Source organism: Lathamus discolor, chromosome 6, assembly GCF_037157495.1.
Source record: "Lathamus discolor isolate bLatDis1 chromosome 6, bLatDis1.hap1, whole genome shotgun sequence".
In the NCBI taxonomy this organism is placed as follows: Eukaryota; Metazoa; Chordata; class Aves; order Psittaciformes; family Psittacidae; genus Lathamus; species Lathamus discolor.
This window is the reverse complement of record NC_088889.1, coordinates 39,917,061-39,935,813: the sequence shown is the minus strand read 5'-3', so window position 1 is coordinate 39,935,813 and position 18,753 is coordinate 39,917,061. Positions and strand designations below refer to the sequence as shown.

Here is an 18,753-nt window from a genome sequence, read left to right as displayed (position 1 = left end):
GGCAGTTGCTTTTAAAGGTTAAGGACAAGTCCATATAAAAGGTGTAATTTTTTTTACGTGAAATATTAAAAAAATACATCATCTACTCCTTTTTATTCCTAATGATGCTTTAGTATTTATTTTGTATTCATTGAGCAAAGGAATCATCCATTCTCCATCATCCACCCCTTTGTTCTTTGAAATATTAGCAACAGAATTTTTTTAATTGTTAGTCATTTGGACGGGTGCCGTTTCGCTTTCTTTTTTCTTTTTCTTTTCCTTTTTTTTTTTTTTTTTTTCAAGATCCCTCATTTCAAAATGCGCGCAGGGACCTCGGAGCAGCTCTCGGTATCTTGTCAAAATACCTTGAAATGTCTCCATCCTATCGGTAGGTTGACCAATGTCTAGGAGTGAATATTTAAATCAAACGAATATTTAAATAAAGAAGAATAAAAAGCCCAGCTGTGCATTGGCAAACGATACACAGAAACAGGCGGCCTCTTCCAGGGCACTCTCCTCTCCTAAGTTTTGTTTTTAATGAGATCACCCCTTTTCCCCACCCCCTACCCCCCTCTCTAACTCGCTGTATACTGGATTACCTCTACCTCCCTGCAAATCTCACCCTGATTTGCTTAGACGCTCTAGTGTACATTTGAATAATTCAAATTAACGCGAAAGACATCACTTTTCTACAGGAACACCCTAATACGCGAACACACATCTACCCACACCTTAACGCCCATGCATACATCACGCTTTTGCAGATCCGTTAACACGGGGATGCACACACACTTTTTGTAGCACCTCTAATTTGGGGTCACTTTTGTTGGTAACGTCCCTTTTGCCCGGAAATTGAGGGGGGGATTGGGGAGAGAGGGGTGCTGTCCCCCGCTTTTGGGGTGCTGTTAGGTGGAGAAGGAATCCTGTCTGCCCTGCCGCTATGGGATCAGACCTTCCATCCCACCCTGGAAAATCTCCGCTAATAAAATAAACGGGTCACTTGTTGATGTTCTCTTAGAGAGCAATATGCATGAGGGGAGAGGAAGGGAGGCGAAGGGAGGTATTCTTAAATGACGAGGGGAACTAAAGACTGTTCTGGAGAGCAGATGATGCTTCTGGAGGTGAAGTGGCAGCTTCTGTTTTGGGGCTATGTTTCCGATGTGAGTAAATATTTGACCCCCGACAAAGGTAATGTATCTCCAGATCTTGCTGAAAAATCGGAAATCAGATCGGAATCGTTTTCCTGCTCTGCTGAGAGCCCTGGAATGCTTTTCCCAAGCGATAAGGAGCAGAGCAAGATGCAGCAGGATGGAACATCAGCGAACCTCCGTGGCTTGAGGAGAGGAGAAAACACGTGGGGCCAAAACCTGCTTGCCTGTTCCCCGTGATTAACACGCAGATTTCAGGGGACAACACATGCGAATAAAACCATCAGTTGTCTTGACAATAACTTTACCTGAGAGGGACAGGTCCCCTTTCTTCCTCCTCTTTCGCCCCCCATGCTCACCTCCCACTGCGTGATCTTCGTGGGAGAATCAGCTCCAGCTCAGAGACCGGAGGAAAGCTGCTCTCTCTCTGCAACAGAGGGACTGCGAAACCCGCGTCGACGCAGGGAGCGCATCACCTTCCGCGAAGCGGTACCAGCTGCCCCGGAGCCCCTTCCCTCTGCAAAAGTGCCTGGAAAGTGTCCAGCCGCTTCCCCCACCCCAAATTTGCTTCATGAGAGCAAAACCAGCCCGGAGGAACGCCATGTCCCCGGTGCCCGGCCGGACGTGGAAGGGTCCCACGAGCGATCAATGCGCACTTTTTTTGGGGGAGAAGTGGGGGGAGAATAGAACAGGTTTGTCACTGTGGTACTTCGGGCCGGAGAGGGAACACTTCAAAACCCCGAGCTAAGCCTTTCGGGGCCTCCTACACCCGGCCCTTGCCGGGCCCTCTGGCCCGAGTCCTAGTTAGGGCTCAGACCTAATTAGCTGGCGCGGAGGGGGGAGTGCAGGGTCCTTCTTTGGCTGCCTGGGGGTATCAAGGTAGAAATCCCAAAGGAGATAACTTTCTATACTCTTTTTTTCTGACCTGGGAAAGGGCGACATACCCGGGGGGGTGGGAGGGTGGGGAGGCCCTGAGAGTAGCCAGAGCCGAGGGGGGAAAGGGGACTGGGGCACAGAGGGGAGAGGGGGAAAAAGTCCTAGCTCTGCCTCTGAATGGGCCCCCCAGGCGGGGCCGGGGAGGCACAAACCCACCTCTCTCCCTCACCGGTGTGCCTGTGGTTTGCAAGTCGGTAATAACAGTGTACCTCTTGCAGGGATAATTCAGCTTTCTACGACTTTGCCTTATTTAGTCAAATATTTATTTATTTACCTCTCCCCCTCCCCTCCCCCCCTCCCCCCCGATAGCTGATTTGGCCCTTTGAAGTGGCAGAGAATAAAACAGCGTGGAGGAGGGTGGGAGTCAGGAAAAGCAGTGCTGCTGGGACGGGCCACCGTGTTGAGCTGCAAGAAGCAAGTGCCCGCTCCCAAAGCCCGGGCAGGCATCGGGCGGAGGGCTGGGTGCTGCCTGCAGCGCGCACCGCCACACAACTGAGTGATGGAGGGGAAAGGGAACGGGCTGTGTGCGGGGCTGGGAGAGCCTTAATTTCGCTCTTGGTTACCCGCAGGCTGGCCCCAACTTTCCTGCCTGCTCCTCTCCCTCAGGATGATCACGGCGGAGGGCGCGCAGGCCTCCAGTTTTCGCTTTCTGGCACTTGAGGAATAAGAAAAAAGCCCCGGAGCAAGCAGGGGCGGGGAGTGCTGTTCCTGCCCGGAGCAGAATCTGCCCTCCTGAGGCCAGCTCGCCCTTCAGGCTCTGCGGCCCGGCTTTTGTGTGTTCTTTCCCCTGCGTTCTCTACAGGGCGGGACGCGGCTCCCGGGGCACAGTAGCTGGGACCCCCGTGTTGCTGCGGGCTGCTCTGCTCTCCGACGGACTGAGCTGCTCCCGGGCACGGCCGGCTTGGCTGCCGGGCTCGGCGGGCTCCCGTTCCCCTTTATACCTCCGTGCAACTTTCCTTCCCCCGTGCCTTACTCTAAAAAGCAAGTTACAATTTTCTAGGGATCATTTACCCGGTGTATTCTTGATTAAATGACTGTTAACCCTAAGAGGCTGATAGGACAATCAACATGCTTTTCCAATCACCATTCTGCCCTCGGCTGTGGCTTTTTTTCTTTTCCTCCAACAGGGACTCTCGCTGTAGGTCAAACCTTTGCTTTCTAAAGCAATTAGGTCATATTTTCAAAAAGAATATTAGATTAAAAATACATCGTGATTAAAGTATCGTGTAAAAGGTCTGCAGCGGGGAGAAAATATTTGGTGCTCGTCTGCGGATTCTCTCACCTACCACCTACTCTGAATGCGTCCTGTATCTTCCAGCATGTCCGGCTCTCATGATTGCAAATAGGCCTGTTTTCAAATGGAAATAGGACTTCCAAACTGATTATGTGTATTGAATCGGAATCACTCGCTAGATCCTCTTGTATAAAATGTATTGAAAAAAAGCGTGATGGTTGAACAGCGCTGAAACTAGCTCCTTCTCATCTCAGGGAGGTCGATCTATTTTACAACTTTTTGCCATTTGTGAATGTTTCAGCTAGATAATTACGCTGCCATTGTGGAAGGGCGATGCACTGACACACAAACACCCCCTCCCCCGCTACACACATACTTCCCCCCCCCCTCCCCGCTCCCAGCGCACACACCTCCGCCTTCCCCGCGCAGCCCGCTCCGCGCACAGCCCACTCCGTGCCCGGGCTTGCACGGCAGGAACACGCCGGGCCCCCCCCCCAAGCAGCAGCTCAGCCACCGCCACACAGCCGCGGCGTGTCCCAGCGCCCACCGCCGCCACACGCAGCCTGCCCGTGACACCAGGCAAGGACCACACAACCCACCATCAGCCTCCCGAGCCCGACGGGACTACTCGGTTCCCACATCTGGGTCCTGCTTCGTGAGCCACTATTTAAAAACAAGCAGGCTGTGTAGGTGTGTGTGTGCATCGAAAAGCCAGAGCCAGGGAGCAACAGCTATTGCTCACACGCGGAAGATCGAAGACAACCTCCGTGCAAAGGTTCCGTCTATTGATATGTAATGAGAGCTTTAAATCCTGTCATATCTTCCAAAGAATAATCCATTCAAACTCAGAAGGGTAATTAAAAAGCGATGAGAGAAAAGGGGGATCTGCACAGGGCAGGGAGCGGACAGCCCCCCGTGCCCTGCAGAGAGAGAAATCGGAGGCAGGAAGTGGTGTTACCCCGTAGCGTCCCCAGGACGGGGGTGGCAGTTCGGGCCGGGCCTGCGGGGCCCGAGCTGCCCCGTTCCCACCCCCGCCGTCCCGCCGCTGCGGGGTAAGAGCCCGCACAAACTTTCTCTGGTGCTTCGTCCGTGGTTGCCTTCCCCTCACCTAAACCAACCAAACGCAACCCGAGCTCGTCGGGGGTGGGGTGCCCAGTCCTGCGTGCCCGCGGGGAGCCCCCGCTGCCTGGCCGGCCAGAACCGGTGCTCCTCTGCGCACCGCGATGGGAGCGACGGCCCGGTACCACCCTGCAGAGTCCCGTGAAAGTGGCTGCACAGGAGCCCTCTGGCAGTTCAGAAGATGCCAGTGCTGGGACCTGTCCTCCGTTCTTGCCCGCACTTGCACAGTACCTTTGCGAAGACGCAAATTCGTCCGGCCGCATCCCGTCCTCGGTCTTTTTTGGGTTACCGCGGAGGTGCCGAGCACTTCCCTGCCACTACCCCGCTAAGCAAGTGTGGTGTGAGTTGCAGTGACGGGGCAGCACCGGGTCCCCGAGCCCCATGCCACTGGCCTTGGCTATGGCAAGGCGCCATAGGCGATCAACACCTTGTCAGGGCTGTTGGACGGAAGTCAAAGGGGTTCCTGGCCCGGCGTTCTCAGCCCTCCCACAGGGGCATCTCCCGTGTGCCAAGGACGGGAGAAGCTGCGGGTGCGCACAGCTGTATCTGCCCGGCAGCACCTGCAGCCTGGCAGCCTGGCAGCGCAGGCAGAGGCTGCCTTAGCTGGCGTTTAAAAAATACAGAGCGAGGCAGGCGCTGCCCTCGGCCGCCCGCAGCCCTCGGGCGGGACCTTTGTTGGGTTGCTCCTGGTCCCAGCGGGCAGGGACCATTGGCCGGACCGCTGGCAGCCCCACGGCCTCAGAGCCCGCAGGATCAGACCAGTTCCCCTTGACGGAGAACCCTGAGCTGAGCTCCAGCGGCAGCGTTGGCCGCGCCGGGAGTTGTTTTGGTAGGCGGCGTGGCGAGGGGCAGCGCCGAGGGCGCCCCGCGGGACTGGAGGGGGTTGCGCGGCTGGGCCGCTCCCGGCCGGGTAGAGGCGGAAGGTCCACGGAGGATTTCCTCGGTGTAAAATAATAATAAGAGCGGAGGCACAGGCCGGCGGGCGATGAGTCTTTCAAAGGGAGGGTTTTCCCATTCCTGCCCTCCTCTGCTCCCCAGACCGCACAGTTTATGCCGGGCATATCAGCTCCTACATATACCACCAGATGCACATCTACAGATATAATTCTTATATAGACGCACACAGGTAGAGTAAATGCTCCGCATCGGTCGTCCACTTGTTAGGGGATTTTTCTTCCCCTGCGGTGAGCGGATGCAGGGAGAGGTGCTGGCGACGGGGCCATTCGTGCGCTCCATTTCTCAGCAGCTACTGCGTTTCTGAAGTAACGCGCAGGTTAAGAGCAAAAGCCGAGAGCAGAAAGGTGCTCAAGAAAAAGACAATATTTTTAAGAGCTTCTCCAAATAAGAGCAGTACCGAAAATAAAAAGTTTACGGAACAAAAGCACCGAAAGAAACTCCGAAAAAGCCGCGTCCTAGAGTCACTGTATTAGGTCAGTGACACACTGAAATTAACTCAGCCACTTCAGCAACACCTTTGATACGAAGCAAAAAGTCTGCTCCCTCCAAGATCCCAGGTGCATAAGTTTGTCGCCTTCTAGAGCGTTATTACTTGCCCAAATTTACTTGATAGAGAAGGACTCTGGTGAAACCCATCAGAACAGATGGAAGTGAAGATCTCACACGTGGCTTAGTTTTCTAAGCATTGCAACTATCCTTTTATTATTTTTAAAAAGCAAAGAAAAATAGAAAGAAAAGAAACCACAGAACACCAACACAAACCCAACCAAACAAAGCCCAGCTAAAAAAAACCCAACCTCGTGTGTACATGCGCTTTATTCTTTCCCTCTATACTTTAAGGAGCCCCTGTATCGATGGAGCGCTACTCAGAATGATACAGGGAGCTCTCATCGAATGAATGAAGTAAGTCCTATGCGTTCGCTAAAATCAGTTGTATAAACTCATTGCCATAGAAGCACAACCTACAGACTAATTTAAAATTACTCGGAAAGTCCCGCTGTGTTTAACGAATAGAAATATATTTCAGAATACAGGAAACATCATAATCACATTTAGTTGTTAGCGTGAGAAATGGAGCCAGCCAGTAAAAGTAGACCGAAGTATCCTTAGTCACTCGGGGAATATTTTTAGAATATACATTTTAAACTTTTTTGTCCTATTTCCATACGCCACCTCAGGACAGCGGATTCACACCATCTTTGGCAGGTAGTGCAAGTGCACTCGGACATTTGGAAATGCTTTTTGCTTCTTTACGTCTGTGTCATTGTAAAAAAAAAAAAAAAAGAAAAGAAAAGAAAATACCGATTTCCCTCTTCCCCCTCCCCCCAACAAAAACCTTTACAGGGAAGATGAAATGTCATAGTTAACCTTTTCATCTCTAGGTTTCTCAAGAATTTTTCTGCAGAAGTTGTTTAAAGCATCAAAACGAATTTCAGTTTCTTTTAGCATCAATGCCATCTTATTCACCGTTTTATTTATATAGCTGACCAGAAGACTTCGAGAGAAAGACATAGGATAAAGAAAACTTTGACCTTACCTGCTCCCTATGTGCTCCCAGGCAGAAAAAAAAAAAAAAAAAAAAAAAAAAGGACAGAGGGGGGAAAGTCATTTCGTATTATTCACCACTTTGCCAGAAACGGTAACCTCTCTGCCTCATAGGTACAGCCGTACTGGGTCAGGTCTCTGTACACACTGGATACATACAAACAGCATTACCATTTACTTAGGGTTTGGAGGGTTTTCCGCCCCTAAAGGGACTCATGAGAGAACAGCGGGTCAGACAGGGAAAAAAAAAAAAAAAAAAAAAAAAAGGAGAGAAAAAGGCGAATATTTCTCAGCTTTGCTCCCGACACAGCCATAAAAGGACTGAAATTCTTCAGAAGTCACTCGGTCGTTACCTCCAGGTCCCCTTTGTAAAAGCAGCCGTCACGACAAGTTGGACCGGGTCTGCTTCCCAGCGAGACCCCTCTACCTGCGCTCCGCCACAAAACTCCTAAAATACTTTTTGTTTTCTTTTTCCCCTCTGTTTTTCTCCCCCCTCCCTGTGGCAACTTCTCTTGGTGTCATCTCAGAGCTGTCTCAGATTACACTGTTTGGAATCTGCACTTTGAGCACTATCTTAGGGCCCTACACTGCTTTTTGAACCGAGATGCAGGAAATATACGTGTAGATCAGCTACCCATCTCTGTTCCCCCCCCCCCCCCCCTTTCCAAGGGAGCCGTCCCAGCTCCCCTCTGCTCCATCAGCCACAGGTGCAGGCCCCTGCTCCGCAGCCTCCCCGGAGCCTTTCCTTCCAGTATCCCTGATGTTACCAGGCTGCTGTGACAAAATGAAAAACTAACCCAAACCCACCCAACAACCCGTTTTGATATGAAACATGAAATATGAAGAAGCCTTTTGCCACTGTTGCTGTTGTGGCGGTGGTGGTGGTGCCGATAGGGGTTTGTTGCGTTTTGGGTTTTGGTTGGTTTTTTTTTTTTGCACAGCCTGCTTCATGGCACTCAAGCATGAACTCTTATTTACAGCAGGGAATAAATGCCCTCCGCGTTTCTCCTACGTTTGGAGGCAGTGCCAGGGAGTGGGGGAGCAGGAGGGCATAGCCATTCTGCACCAGATCCCTTCTCTCCAAAGACGGGGTGCTCACCGTCCCACGTCGATAAAGCAGTTGTTACATGGAGAAACGTGCATTTCTTCCATCATTTCAGATTTGAATCATGCTGCCCCTCCCCTTCACCATTTCATTATCCAAGTTCTGCATTGATTACCAGGAGACTGAAAATCAGGGTATTGGAAGAAGCAGGAGTTTAAACGGAGGCACATACTCTTACTTAGACAAGCTGTACAGTGACTAAGTTCTCGTGAGTGTTCTCAAGGGACACCGGAGATTAAAACGTATTTGCACCCCATCCACCCCCGAAATATCTTAATCCCAACCAAGGCATAACTGGTTTATACAAAGAATTTTATGATAAAAGGCAACAACGCAATATCATAAAAAAAACCCTATAAAATTGTTAAAGAGCAATTGTTTGCATTTCTCCTGATTGATATGTAAATACAGTTTGAACTGTGTTTGCTCGGTCTCTAGTGCTTAATAAAGAGATGAATTCACCTTTCTGTGGAACAAGTAAACAGACTTTAAACTAAGCCGACATCAGACAAAGTGGAAACGAGTTTATTTAATCGAAACTAAATCTAGTTTAAGAAAGATAAGTCAGTGTACATAATAATCCATTACAGTAATTACACCCACCACCAAATATGTGTTTATGAGGTTGTCGAGACACAATAAAATTCATTTATTTCCCTCGAAGTCTATAATGAAAAGTCACTGGCTGGACCTCTATCGAACATGCTAACTCCAATATTGTGGGGGAGGAGGGAGATACTATTTCTCGGCTCTATTAATGCCTTTTAGTGCTCATAACTTTTGAAAGTTCCTGTATTTGGAAGGATACGAACCTTAATTACATTTGAAGGGGAAATATCGACTTAACCACAGCACTTTCCCCTCTGTCTTGTACATTAACTCCGGGAGAAACTAGCCTTAACTTAAAAAATCCGTAGACTTAAGCCTGCCCCCGCTCCCTCGGCGGGAGCTGCAGCGCTGAGCCACGGACATTCCCAACACTTCCTTCATTTAGCAGAAATAACAGCACTGAGGTCTAGATGCCTCCCCTCATGCTTAACATGGTGCTATAGATCTGAAACGAGTATTTCGCGTAGAGAAAGGAAATAAAATAAATCAAAGAATATCCTTTGGGTTAGTTGGGAATGTCGCTGTATAAAGCATGACATAGTATAAAGAATGAAAGGTCTCGAAATTCCTGTTGACACACGTGATGTTCTCCAGTTAGAAATAAAAGGGGGGGGGGGGGAGGCAGAAAGAATCCGATAATCTCTTTTTTTTTTTTTTTTTCCCCATTTCCCTTTTTCTCCATCCAGACTAGCACTTGGTGTCCGAGTACCACCGGCTATCTTGGATAAATGAAAGACTGGAGCTTTCGAAAGCTGCTACTTAAACTGGAGGTTGGGATGTTTCAATCCCGGACAAGCTACTTGCTTTCTCTTCAAATATACGAGCATTTCATAATACCTCTGTAATTCAGGGGTCTTTCAATGACCGCGGTATGCTTCCATGGTTTAACTGAGGGGATCTGAGTCGGGGGAGGAGGGGGGAAACCAAACCAAACCAAACCAAACCAAACCAAACCAAACCCAACCAAACCAAAACCAACAAAAAACCCCAACCAAACCCCAAACAAAACTATAAAAAAATTATATATATATATATATATAAAAAAAAAAAAAAAAAAGCAGCAGATGCAAAGGAGAACACTCTACGAGGTCTCTTTTAGGATAGGGGACTTCTTATTCTGTTACACTCACGAAAGGGATATTTGGGACCCGAAAGACAGCGAACTAAGCGTAATTCGGGCTTGTCCGATACGAACTGCTTAACTTGATACGCTTTATATATTTACAGCAAAGTTAAAATCTAACTGCCTTGCATTGCTCACAATATTCACCTTCCTACTAACCGCCCCTCGGTGTCTCAGCCGGGCGCGTACCTCGCTCACACGCACACAAACACGCACACGTGTACACACACGCACTTTCTCCTCATGTCCTCCTTTACAATCTTCCCAAATGGCTACACACACACAAAAAAAAGCCCCAGACCCCAGGCAAAGCCGATGTCCGTTCGCCTGGGGTGCAGCTTGCAGCTGACCTCTCCCCGGGGCAGTGAGGGGGAGATGCGCGGGAGGAGCTGCGTGGTCGTGTCTGTGTGTCTGCGTGCCTGTGTGTCTGGGTGTGCGTGCTTGCAGGGCTGGGTATGTGTAGAAAATTAAATACACTCTGATACAGAAAGTTAATTCAAACTACATGTCGTATGCAATAAACTATCTTTTTATTTTGATTATAAATAAGGTGACTGTACTTCCCTTAAAATACAAGTATATAGGAAAACCTGGTAGAAATTATTATTTTTTTTTTTTCCTCTTCTTTTTAACACGGTGTTAACACTGGACGCTCTTTAAATCGGCCGCATGTTCTATACTGTCAGCAGGTTCTTCGTTAGTTTGTTTCTAGTGGCGTTAGACTTTTACCTTCTTTCTCCTCCGTGCCTTTGGCATTTGAATTTCTACTCTCGGAATACTTTGCTTTCTCTAGCAAGAAGTCTCTGAGGTGGCCCTCACCCCTCACCCTCCCAATAATCGGGCTAATGAATTTGGACTCGATCCTTTCGCTCTCGAATTTGCGAATCCCACGCATTTGCTGGTCACTTTTGGAGGCTGAGGACTGAGCCTGTATCCTGCTAACTCTCTGTCGCAGCTCTCCTTTGGGACCAAGGGCCAGGCCCCGGGGGGGTGGGGGCCTCTTGGGGTTTGGCAGCATAGCCGGGGGGTTCCATCAATCAAAAAAGAAAAAAGGAAGGGGGAAAGAAAAAAAAAAATATGCGGGGGAGGATCAGGAGGGGGAACCAAAGGGAAATAAAAAAAAGAATATTCGTAATGTGTATAATTTATTAGAAGCTTCTTAGGAACTATATTTAAGCCAAATATCTACATAAGTTACAACAGGAAAAGGCGGCGTGCGCAAATAACAAACTGCCAGAGGATTTACGACGGGGCGATCAGTGTCCATAAAAAAGGTGGGGGTTGGTTTGGTTGATCGTATTTTTTTTTTCTTTTTCTTTATACAACAAAATATACAGGCTACTAAAAACTATGGGTTTAGTCCAACTTTTGACAGCATTATACAGCTACAGGTTCACATCAAACGTAAGGAGGAAAATAAAAGCCAAGCCTTTGATGACTCCACGTCTCCATCCGCTGGCCCTGGCGGCGGGGCTGCCAGAGGAGACCGGGGCGGGGAGGGGGGGGGGGAAAGCTGCTTCTTGTGTCTGGGTGACGCGAATGCATTTTTTCTGGGGGGAAAACCACCCCATCCCCCAAAATCTCTATATTTACATGCAAGTCCTAGACGTTGGCAAAGTGTACATCTGAAATTCAAGCCTTCGGACCATGCCTAACTATGGTCCCCTTTCTGCAGACTGCTCCGTAGTTATTAGTCAGAATTTTTTTAACACCCCATACAACAATATTGGGGGAAAAAAAAATAAAAGCACCCAAACCCATCAAGAGTAACAATAAAACCGATCAAAAAACCAAGTCTCTCTCTCTCACTCTTAGAGGTCCTCAGAGAACCACTCAGTAAAGTGAAGGGAGGTGGGGGAGCGTTGAAAAGGGAAGAAAAAAAATCAAACCAAACCAAAACAAAAGACACCCAGTAGTTTGGACAGGACAGAGATCTGTGTGACTGGGAAAATCTGCCTTTTTTTTCCTTTCTTTTTTTCCCCCTTTTTATTTTTTCTTTCGCTCTGTTTAATCCTTTCACCAGGTCCTACCGTATAGCAAGGTGGAGCAAGACATGGCAGTGCCATAGTCAGAAGTAGAAGAGTTTAGGTGAGACAAACTGGAGACTTGGCTCTGCAGAGAGGACGGGCTGGCCGAGTGCTGTCCCATGTCTGGAGACTGCCCCGCACTGTTTGTCTGGTGGCTCTGATGCTGTCCGAGGCTGTTGCCATTGGTAGCCACCGTGATCGTTGTAGCAGCCTGCTGCTGATGGCTCTGGATAGCTGCTGTGGGTGTGTTGGAGCCTGCTTGGCAGGGCTTGCCATCCTTTACAAGCACTGGCACCGCCACCCTTCTGGGAGACTGCTGCTGCTGGCAGGAGCCGTTCTCCTGTTGCATCTGCTGCTGCGCAGCCTTGTCTTTGGCCTGGCGTTTCATCTTGTAGCGGTGGTTCTGGAACCAAATTTTGACCTGAGTAGGGGTGAGATGTATCATGCTGGCTAAATGTTCCCTCTCCGGGGCGGAGAGGTATTTCTGCTGCTTGAAACGTCTCTCCAGCTCGTAAACCTGGGCCTGGGAAAAAAGGACCCTCCGTTTCCTCCGCGGCGTGCTCTGGAGCGGGGCCATGCTCTTGCTCACGTCTCCCAGAGAGCCGAGGCTGCCCATGCCGCCCATGTTCATGCCCGAGGACGGCGCCATGAAGCGGGAGACTGCAAGGGAGAAGGCGGCACTGTTTAGGCGGCTCGGCTCAGCCCGGCCCGGCCCGAGCGGGGCCCCGCGCTCCGGCGGCACTCACCGCCGCTCGCCCCCGAGGGGGGCCGCACCTCCCCGGCAGCCCAGCCCCAACCGGGGCCTCGGGTCGCCCAAGCTCCCAAACACCGACCCGCGTCCCCGGGGCAAACGGTGGGAAACGGGACCCCTCCTCGCCCGACCCAACCCTGGTGAATAAAGGTGACCGCTCGCCCTTCGCCCTGCCCGGGGGATGACACCCGAGCAAGTACAGAGGTGACAGCGGGGTGGAAGCGCCCGGGGACTGGGGCTCCGCTGACGCCGGCAGGGGCGAACTCGCCCGCTCCCCCCCGCGCCACTCGGGACGCGGCTCCCGCGGCTCCGGCTTCCCCCCTCGCCCGCCCGGTGCCGGACGGCGCGCAGGAGGACGGGCACCGCCGTCTCCCTCCCCGGCCCCCGGTCTGGGCCGCTGCTGCCCCGCTGGACGGCGAGCCCCGAGCTCACTCTCCGCGCCGCTGCGGGGTTTCCTACCCCCTTCCCCCTGCAAAAGCAGCCCCGGGGGGCTGACATGAAACCAGCGGGGTGAAGGGACCAGGCACAGTCCTCGGGCAGAAGGAAGAACTGAGGGGGCGGCGGTGGGGGGGGGGGGACGGACTGACGGGATTTGGACAGACTTTTGCCCTGGTGCGGAGTCTCCGGCGCCCGTCTCCCGCGGTGCTGCGGGGCAGGTGTGCGGCCACCCCCCGCCGCCCACCCAGCCGCGGGCTGACTTACTTGAGGAGAAGCGGGGGTCCGGGTTGGTGCCGTACCATCCTGTCGCCGAAGCGCTGTTCCGCATGGTGTCCTGGTACGGCGGGAGCTCGCTCATGTTGCCCAGGTTCCCATTGCAGTAGCCCCCCATCGTGGCATGGGAGAGCTGGGGGACCCCTGCCGCTGTCATATGGTAGGCGGCAGTCACTGTTCCGTTGTGGCCCATGGGGTGCTGCTGCATGGCCGGCTGAGAAACCTGAGACTGTCTGTAGGCTGACAAGGGAGCCCCCAAGTTACTGCCCTCCATGCCCACTTTCTTGTAGCTTTCCTCCAAAGGACTCAAGATGTCAGACACTGAGAAAGGAGTCGTATGCTTTGGGCTCATCGACATGATTCGGCGGCTGGGAAAAAAAAAAAAAAAAAAAAAAAAAAGGAAGGGGAGGCAAATCTTTTTTTTTTTTTTTTTTTTTTTTTTTGCCAAATATTCTGGTGTTGCCTTAACGCCGATCTTGTTGGATGTACACGTAACCGAGTGGACGAAGTCCGCCTTAATTGGATTGAGTGGAGGCTCAGGGCTGCCTTTCGTTTGTTTTAGCCAGACGCCAGGTTTTAGGCTGCCACCAGAGGCGGGGCATAGGCACTAAAGCAACAAGACAATAGAAGCCTACATCTTGCCCAAGATAATTAGCTTACATGCTGATGACAAGGTAAACACCTTTAAGTTTTCCTTGTCAGGATTTTTTTTTTTTTTTTTTTTTTTTTTATGTCTTAAGAGAGGGAGAGAGAAAGGGAAAAGGAGACAGACCCCGTGAGCACGACTCGCTTTATTTTTGTCGGGGGTGGCAATATCGTGGATGGGAAATGGAAGGCAAGGCAAAATGACCCCCGTTTGGCGGGATGAAAGGATTTAAAATAAGCTCCCGGGTGGCAAGGCTGACAGCCCAGCCTTTGTGAACGCTAGGGAGACCGGGCTGAATGCCGGTGAGCTGCAGGACCGAGTCCCCTTCTCCCCCGCGAAGCCGGGGTGGCGGCAGCCCCGCGGCGGGGCAGGCAGCTCCCCGAGTGGAGCCGTCTCTCCCGGGCCGTGGTCCCAGCGCTCAGCACTCCCCGCCACGGCTTGTCCGGTCCCCCGGCCGGCTGGTGGCTGAACAGCTCCTGGGATTCAGCATCTCGAGAACCTTTCCTGTATCTGCTAAGACCCCCGGGGCGAGACCCCCAGGGCGAGGATCGCTTGTCTCCCTAAAGCCATCAGTTCTGTTCACCTAGGGATTTTTTAATTTCTTTTAAACTCAGGGAGAGGAGGAAGATGCAAATTTCCAAAAGCAAGCAGTAAATTAATAGCTTGGGACGTGAGACTGTTGAAAAATAGGTTAGCGCAAAATGTCGCTCGTTATTCTCGAAGGCAAAGACTGCCACAGTCTCTCGTGGTCCCTCTGAACCTGAAGCTGTTTTCTAAGGTTATTTATACAGCATGGGAGCTGGATGGAGAAGACCTCTCAGGTCATCTGCTACGCGACCTTGCCAATGAATTCCCTGCAGTTTCGAATAAACTGCAATTTCTGGCACTTTCGGATCTGCTCCCGGATCCAGGGTAGAAACAAAAGCAAGCCCCTTCACAGACGTCGTTGTTTTCCCCCTCCCAACCCCACCCCTCGTAAAGGCAGCGGCTGCTAATGTCACTCGGGTCTTTGAAGAAAACTCCCAAGTTGTCTAATGTCTCCAAAGCTTCTATTTCGGGGTGTTCCCGAGCAGGGGAGAGAAACCTCCCCTGAGTGTTTCACACCCCGGCTTACGGCCCTGGCAAACCCAATTTAATACAGCAATTACCTGAATTATTAAGAAAATTACAGCGAAGGTACAGTTAACCCAGTGACTTCGAAGTGTCAAGTAACTATTTACTAATGGCACTTGTAAATATGTTTGTGCTCGGCTGGTTCGTGCTTAAAAATGCAAAAGTGCACTTGCTACCCGGGAATAACTAAATATCTTTGTCTAAAGTGGCAGCATAAATAGCCGGTCGCTTTGTGACTGTGCTTGATATCAGTACATAAGGATCATTTTGCTTCAATTGGGAGGCTCTCATTCACTAGGCAAGAAACCGTTTAGGAGAAAGTAGGTTCCCGTATGAGAGTTAACATCCTTCAAGTGTAAGCCTCTGCCTTGATTGCACTTTAGAGCTCTGCAAGAGGTGAGCTTTTCCACAAAAATATAATCGGGGGAACTTTCCTTCAATCAGGCCTCCAGCTCTCCTACATCATCTCAGCCGTCTCTTTCGGTACCAGCTCTCTCAAGGCTGAACACCCAGAAGTGGGCTCGTTGTGAGTCTGCTGGGTCACCAAAGTTGGGGAAAGGCGACTTTGGGCTAGAAAGGCTGCTGCTTTTACCTCTTTTCTTTCCTCTTTTATTTCCAGATCTTTAGATCTTACCTTTCCACATCCTGGAACATTTCTCATCCTCACCCCCGCCCCGCGTCTCATTTTTTCCCCCATTTCTGCGGGTGATTTTCAAAACGGTCTTTAGGTTTGCTCCTACAGAGAGAGACACTCGACCTTGCCTTGGTGGTTTGGTGTTATTTTTTCCTGTTCCATTTTCCCAGGATTTCTCAGGCACATCATTTCCGTGTCTGTTTTATTACCGTTAAAAAGGAAGATGTGAATGGAGGGAAAAAACCCACACACAAGATCCACCAAAATTACGCTGCTCAGAGACGAACGACAGCGACTGACCGCGCAATTTGTGGGGCAGCGACTCCGTTTCTCCCCCGGGAGTGCGAGGTGGGGAGGCCCCAGAGGCTGCTCCGGCGGCGAGGAACGGGGGAGGCGGGGGGGCGGGTTGCGGGGAGCGTCCCCGCTCCCGCCCGCGCCTTCCCGGGGGCGCTGCCGGAACGACACCGTTCACCGCCTGCCGCGGCTGGGGGAGCATAGTTATCCTAGCGCTGGAATGAGCGTAGGTTAAACCGCCTCTGAAGCACTACTCAGATGAACCTGGGGAGTCTAGCTCTGGCTGCTGGAGGTCTCGTAAAGCGAAGTTAATACGAGAGCCCTTCATGTCCCCTTCGTGGGGAAGCGGGCTTGAGTTCTCTGTGTAGCTCTGACCGCTTTTTTAGGAACATACAGAGGAGCGAGGTCCCGACGACACTTTTTAGCCCCGCTAGACCGAGCTAGCGACAAGGAAGCAGGTCAACCTCTGCCCCCCCTTTCCCACCCCAAACGAGCTATACCGAGGCGAGTCAAGCCGCGGACAACTGGCCAGAAAACTGCTTAGCTGCTGCCCTTGTCCTGTTCCCTTCTCTTTGAAACCCTCCACCTAAGTTTGCCCTGCCAGGGCTATCTTCCTGCAGCCCCGGGAGGGTCTTGCCTAGGCTGCCTCTGCTGCTGTGTTCGTTTACCTGGTGCTGCTGCTTAGTAAAATGCTCGAGTTAAAAAGAAATGCTAAGGAGGAGAGCAAAGCAGATGAGATGCGTTTTGCCTGGTGGAAGCATTTTCATGAGAAAGGCACGGTCTTCACCCCGTGTTTGCAGAAATGCGGTTACACGGACGTCCCTTCAATAGCTTATGACCCCACACAATCCGTTTGATAACACTCGAGAGGTGGAAGAATGGGAGACTTTGTCAATCAAATGGTGCCAATCCCAATGGAAACGGTGCCACCAAGACCGCAGTGCGTTTCCTCATCAACTGGATTGCGGGGGCTGGGAGCTCAAGAATCAGCTTTTGAAAGTGCGCACAGGGCTCTCCAAAGACAACAATGTCTTTTTTTATGCGAGCTGCTGTGCCTCCCTAGGGGAAATCGAATGTGCTCGACCAGCCAGAGCTGACGAAGGGCTCGGAGGGGAGAGTCCCACACAACCGGAGGGCGAATACTTTCTCAACCAGAGAGACACTTTCTAGGCGTAACTTTTTGATACAAAGGGATGAGGTGTTCCATGCTCTCCGTGAGCAGATTCACGGGTGCGCTGCTGGCACCCCTGCCCTACCCTGCCCAGCCCTGCCGCCCAGCTCTCGGGGCCAAGGGGGCGGCCCTGCCTCAGCCCTGCAGCCTGCCCTGCTGTGAAAGAGGGGGTCGGCGGGCTCTGCAGTGGGGCCAGCAGCTCCTAGAGAAGTCTGAGTTAAAGGGACAAGATCAGAACTGTGACAGAACTCTTTTCTCCTGGTCATCAGCACAACTCTAACATTCATATAGAGGTTTAAATTGCCCTCCCAAAGATCCGCACCTGGAAAAGGGGTACCACCGCGCAGCTTGCTGCAACTCTTTCCTCTCGGCCCACCCCTTAGCCAGCTCATGGAAACTTCATCACTGATTTCTTCTGCATATCGGCGTCATACACTTCCTGTCACCTTAGCCCCCCTCCCCAGATGGAAGATGTGCCCAGCATACCGCGCCCTGAGCCCACGCCAGGAGGGAGGGAAGGAAGGAGAGCAGGTTTCCCCAGTGAGCAAGCAGGGTGGCCGGATGCCGCCGCCACTGCTGGCCGCGGGCAGGGTGCTGGGAGCTACTCCCTGCCTGGGCAGCACATGCTGGGGAGTGCAGGGCAGGAGTCCTGCCCAAACACGCTCCTTGAAAGCGCTCCCTTGGAACTCTTGCTGTGGCTCATGGGGACAATTCTATGGGAAACCCCCCTCTCACCTCCCTAGTTATCTCGTTCGAGTGGGAGAAACCCCATAGCACATCGGTCGAAATCTCTGCCCCTTGCGTGGGGATCAAAGAAAACAAGCGAAGTCATCAAAAGCTAAAGCGCAAGTCCTCACCCCTCCGCAGCGCACGCACAGTTGCTCCTCCAGCTGCTCAGGGCGTGGAGCATCTCGCATTTGGAGCTCCTCGGGGGCCCTTCCCCACCCGTGACTGGCGGCCCCACTCGCGAGGTCCCTTGCGAGGGCAGCGCTGCCTCCTCGCAGCTCGTTTCCCTCCTTCCCCAATTCCTGGCGGACGACTGAGCCCTCCTGCCCTAATCCTCAGACACCCCCCCCTCCCCCGCTTTTCCGTCGCCGGCCCGTTCCTGGCCAAGAGGACCAGGGTGGGGCCAGGTGCGGGGTGCCAGGGAAGGGCTACCGCCGCCGCCGTGCCAGGCGGGGGGGCCCGGGCACGCCTCGGCCCCGAGGCCACACCGCGCCCTCTGAGGCTGCCCCGCCTGAGGACCGGGGAAGCGCTGGGTGCAGGCTCGGGAGCCCCAGGAGCCGGGGGTGGGCAGCAGCAGTGCTCCCGCCGATGTGCCTGAAGTGTCGTCTGACCCCATCCCCATCCTGGTATTGTTAATAGCAGCAATTGATATCATGTCCTCCACATCTGGCTTAGTGTTAGCGGACTGCCACCTCCTCCACAGCACTATTACTACAAGACTCAGCGTCGCCTTGAAGCGTCTTTGATACACCCGAGCCAGGGGTGATTTCTGCTGGAAGATGGTTGTTGAGACAATTTGCCAAAAGTTGTTTTATAAAGACAGTGAAAAGTTTTATGTAGATATAAATACATACATGAATACTTTTTATCAGTAGATACCTACAAACACAGTCCTGCCGGGATCCATCTATTTATCTGTTTTCAG

The 18,753-nt window shown here is 51.9% G+C and overlaps 1 protein-coding gene across 1 annotated transcript; it reads right to left on the bottom strand.

Moving 5' to 3' along the window:
- Positions 1–11,771: 11,771 nt before the first annotated feature.
- On the bottom strand, positions 11,772–18,012 carry NKX2-1 (NK2 homeobox 1). Its single transcript, XM_065685377.1, has 3 exons — positions 17,960–18,012; positions 13,236–13,612; positions 11,772–12,442 (listed from the first exon to the last, which is right to left on the bottom strand). Exons 1-3 carry the CDS (start codon positions 18,010–18,012, stop codon positions 11,772–11,774), a joined length of 1,101 nt encoding a protein of 366 aa, XP_065541449.1.
- Positions 18,013–18,753: the final 741 nt, after the last annotated feature.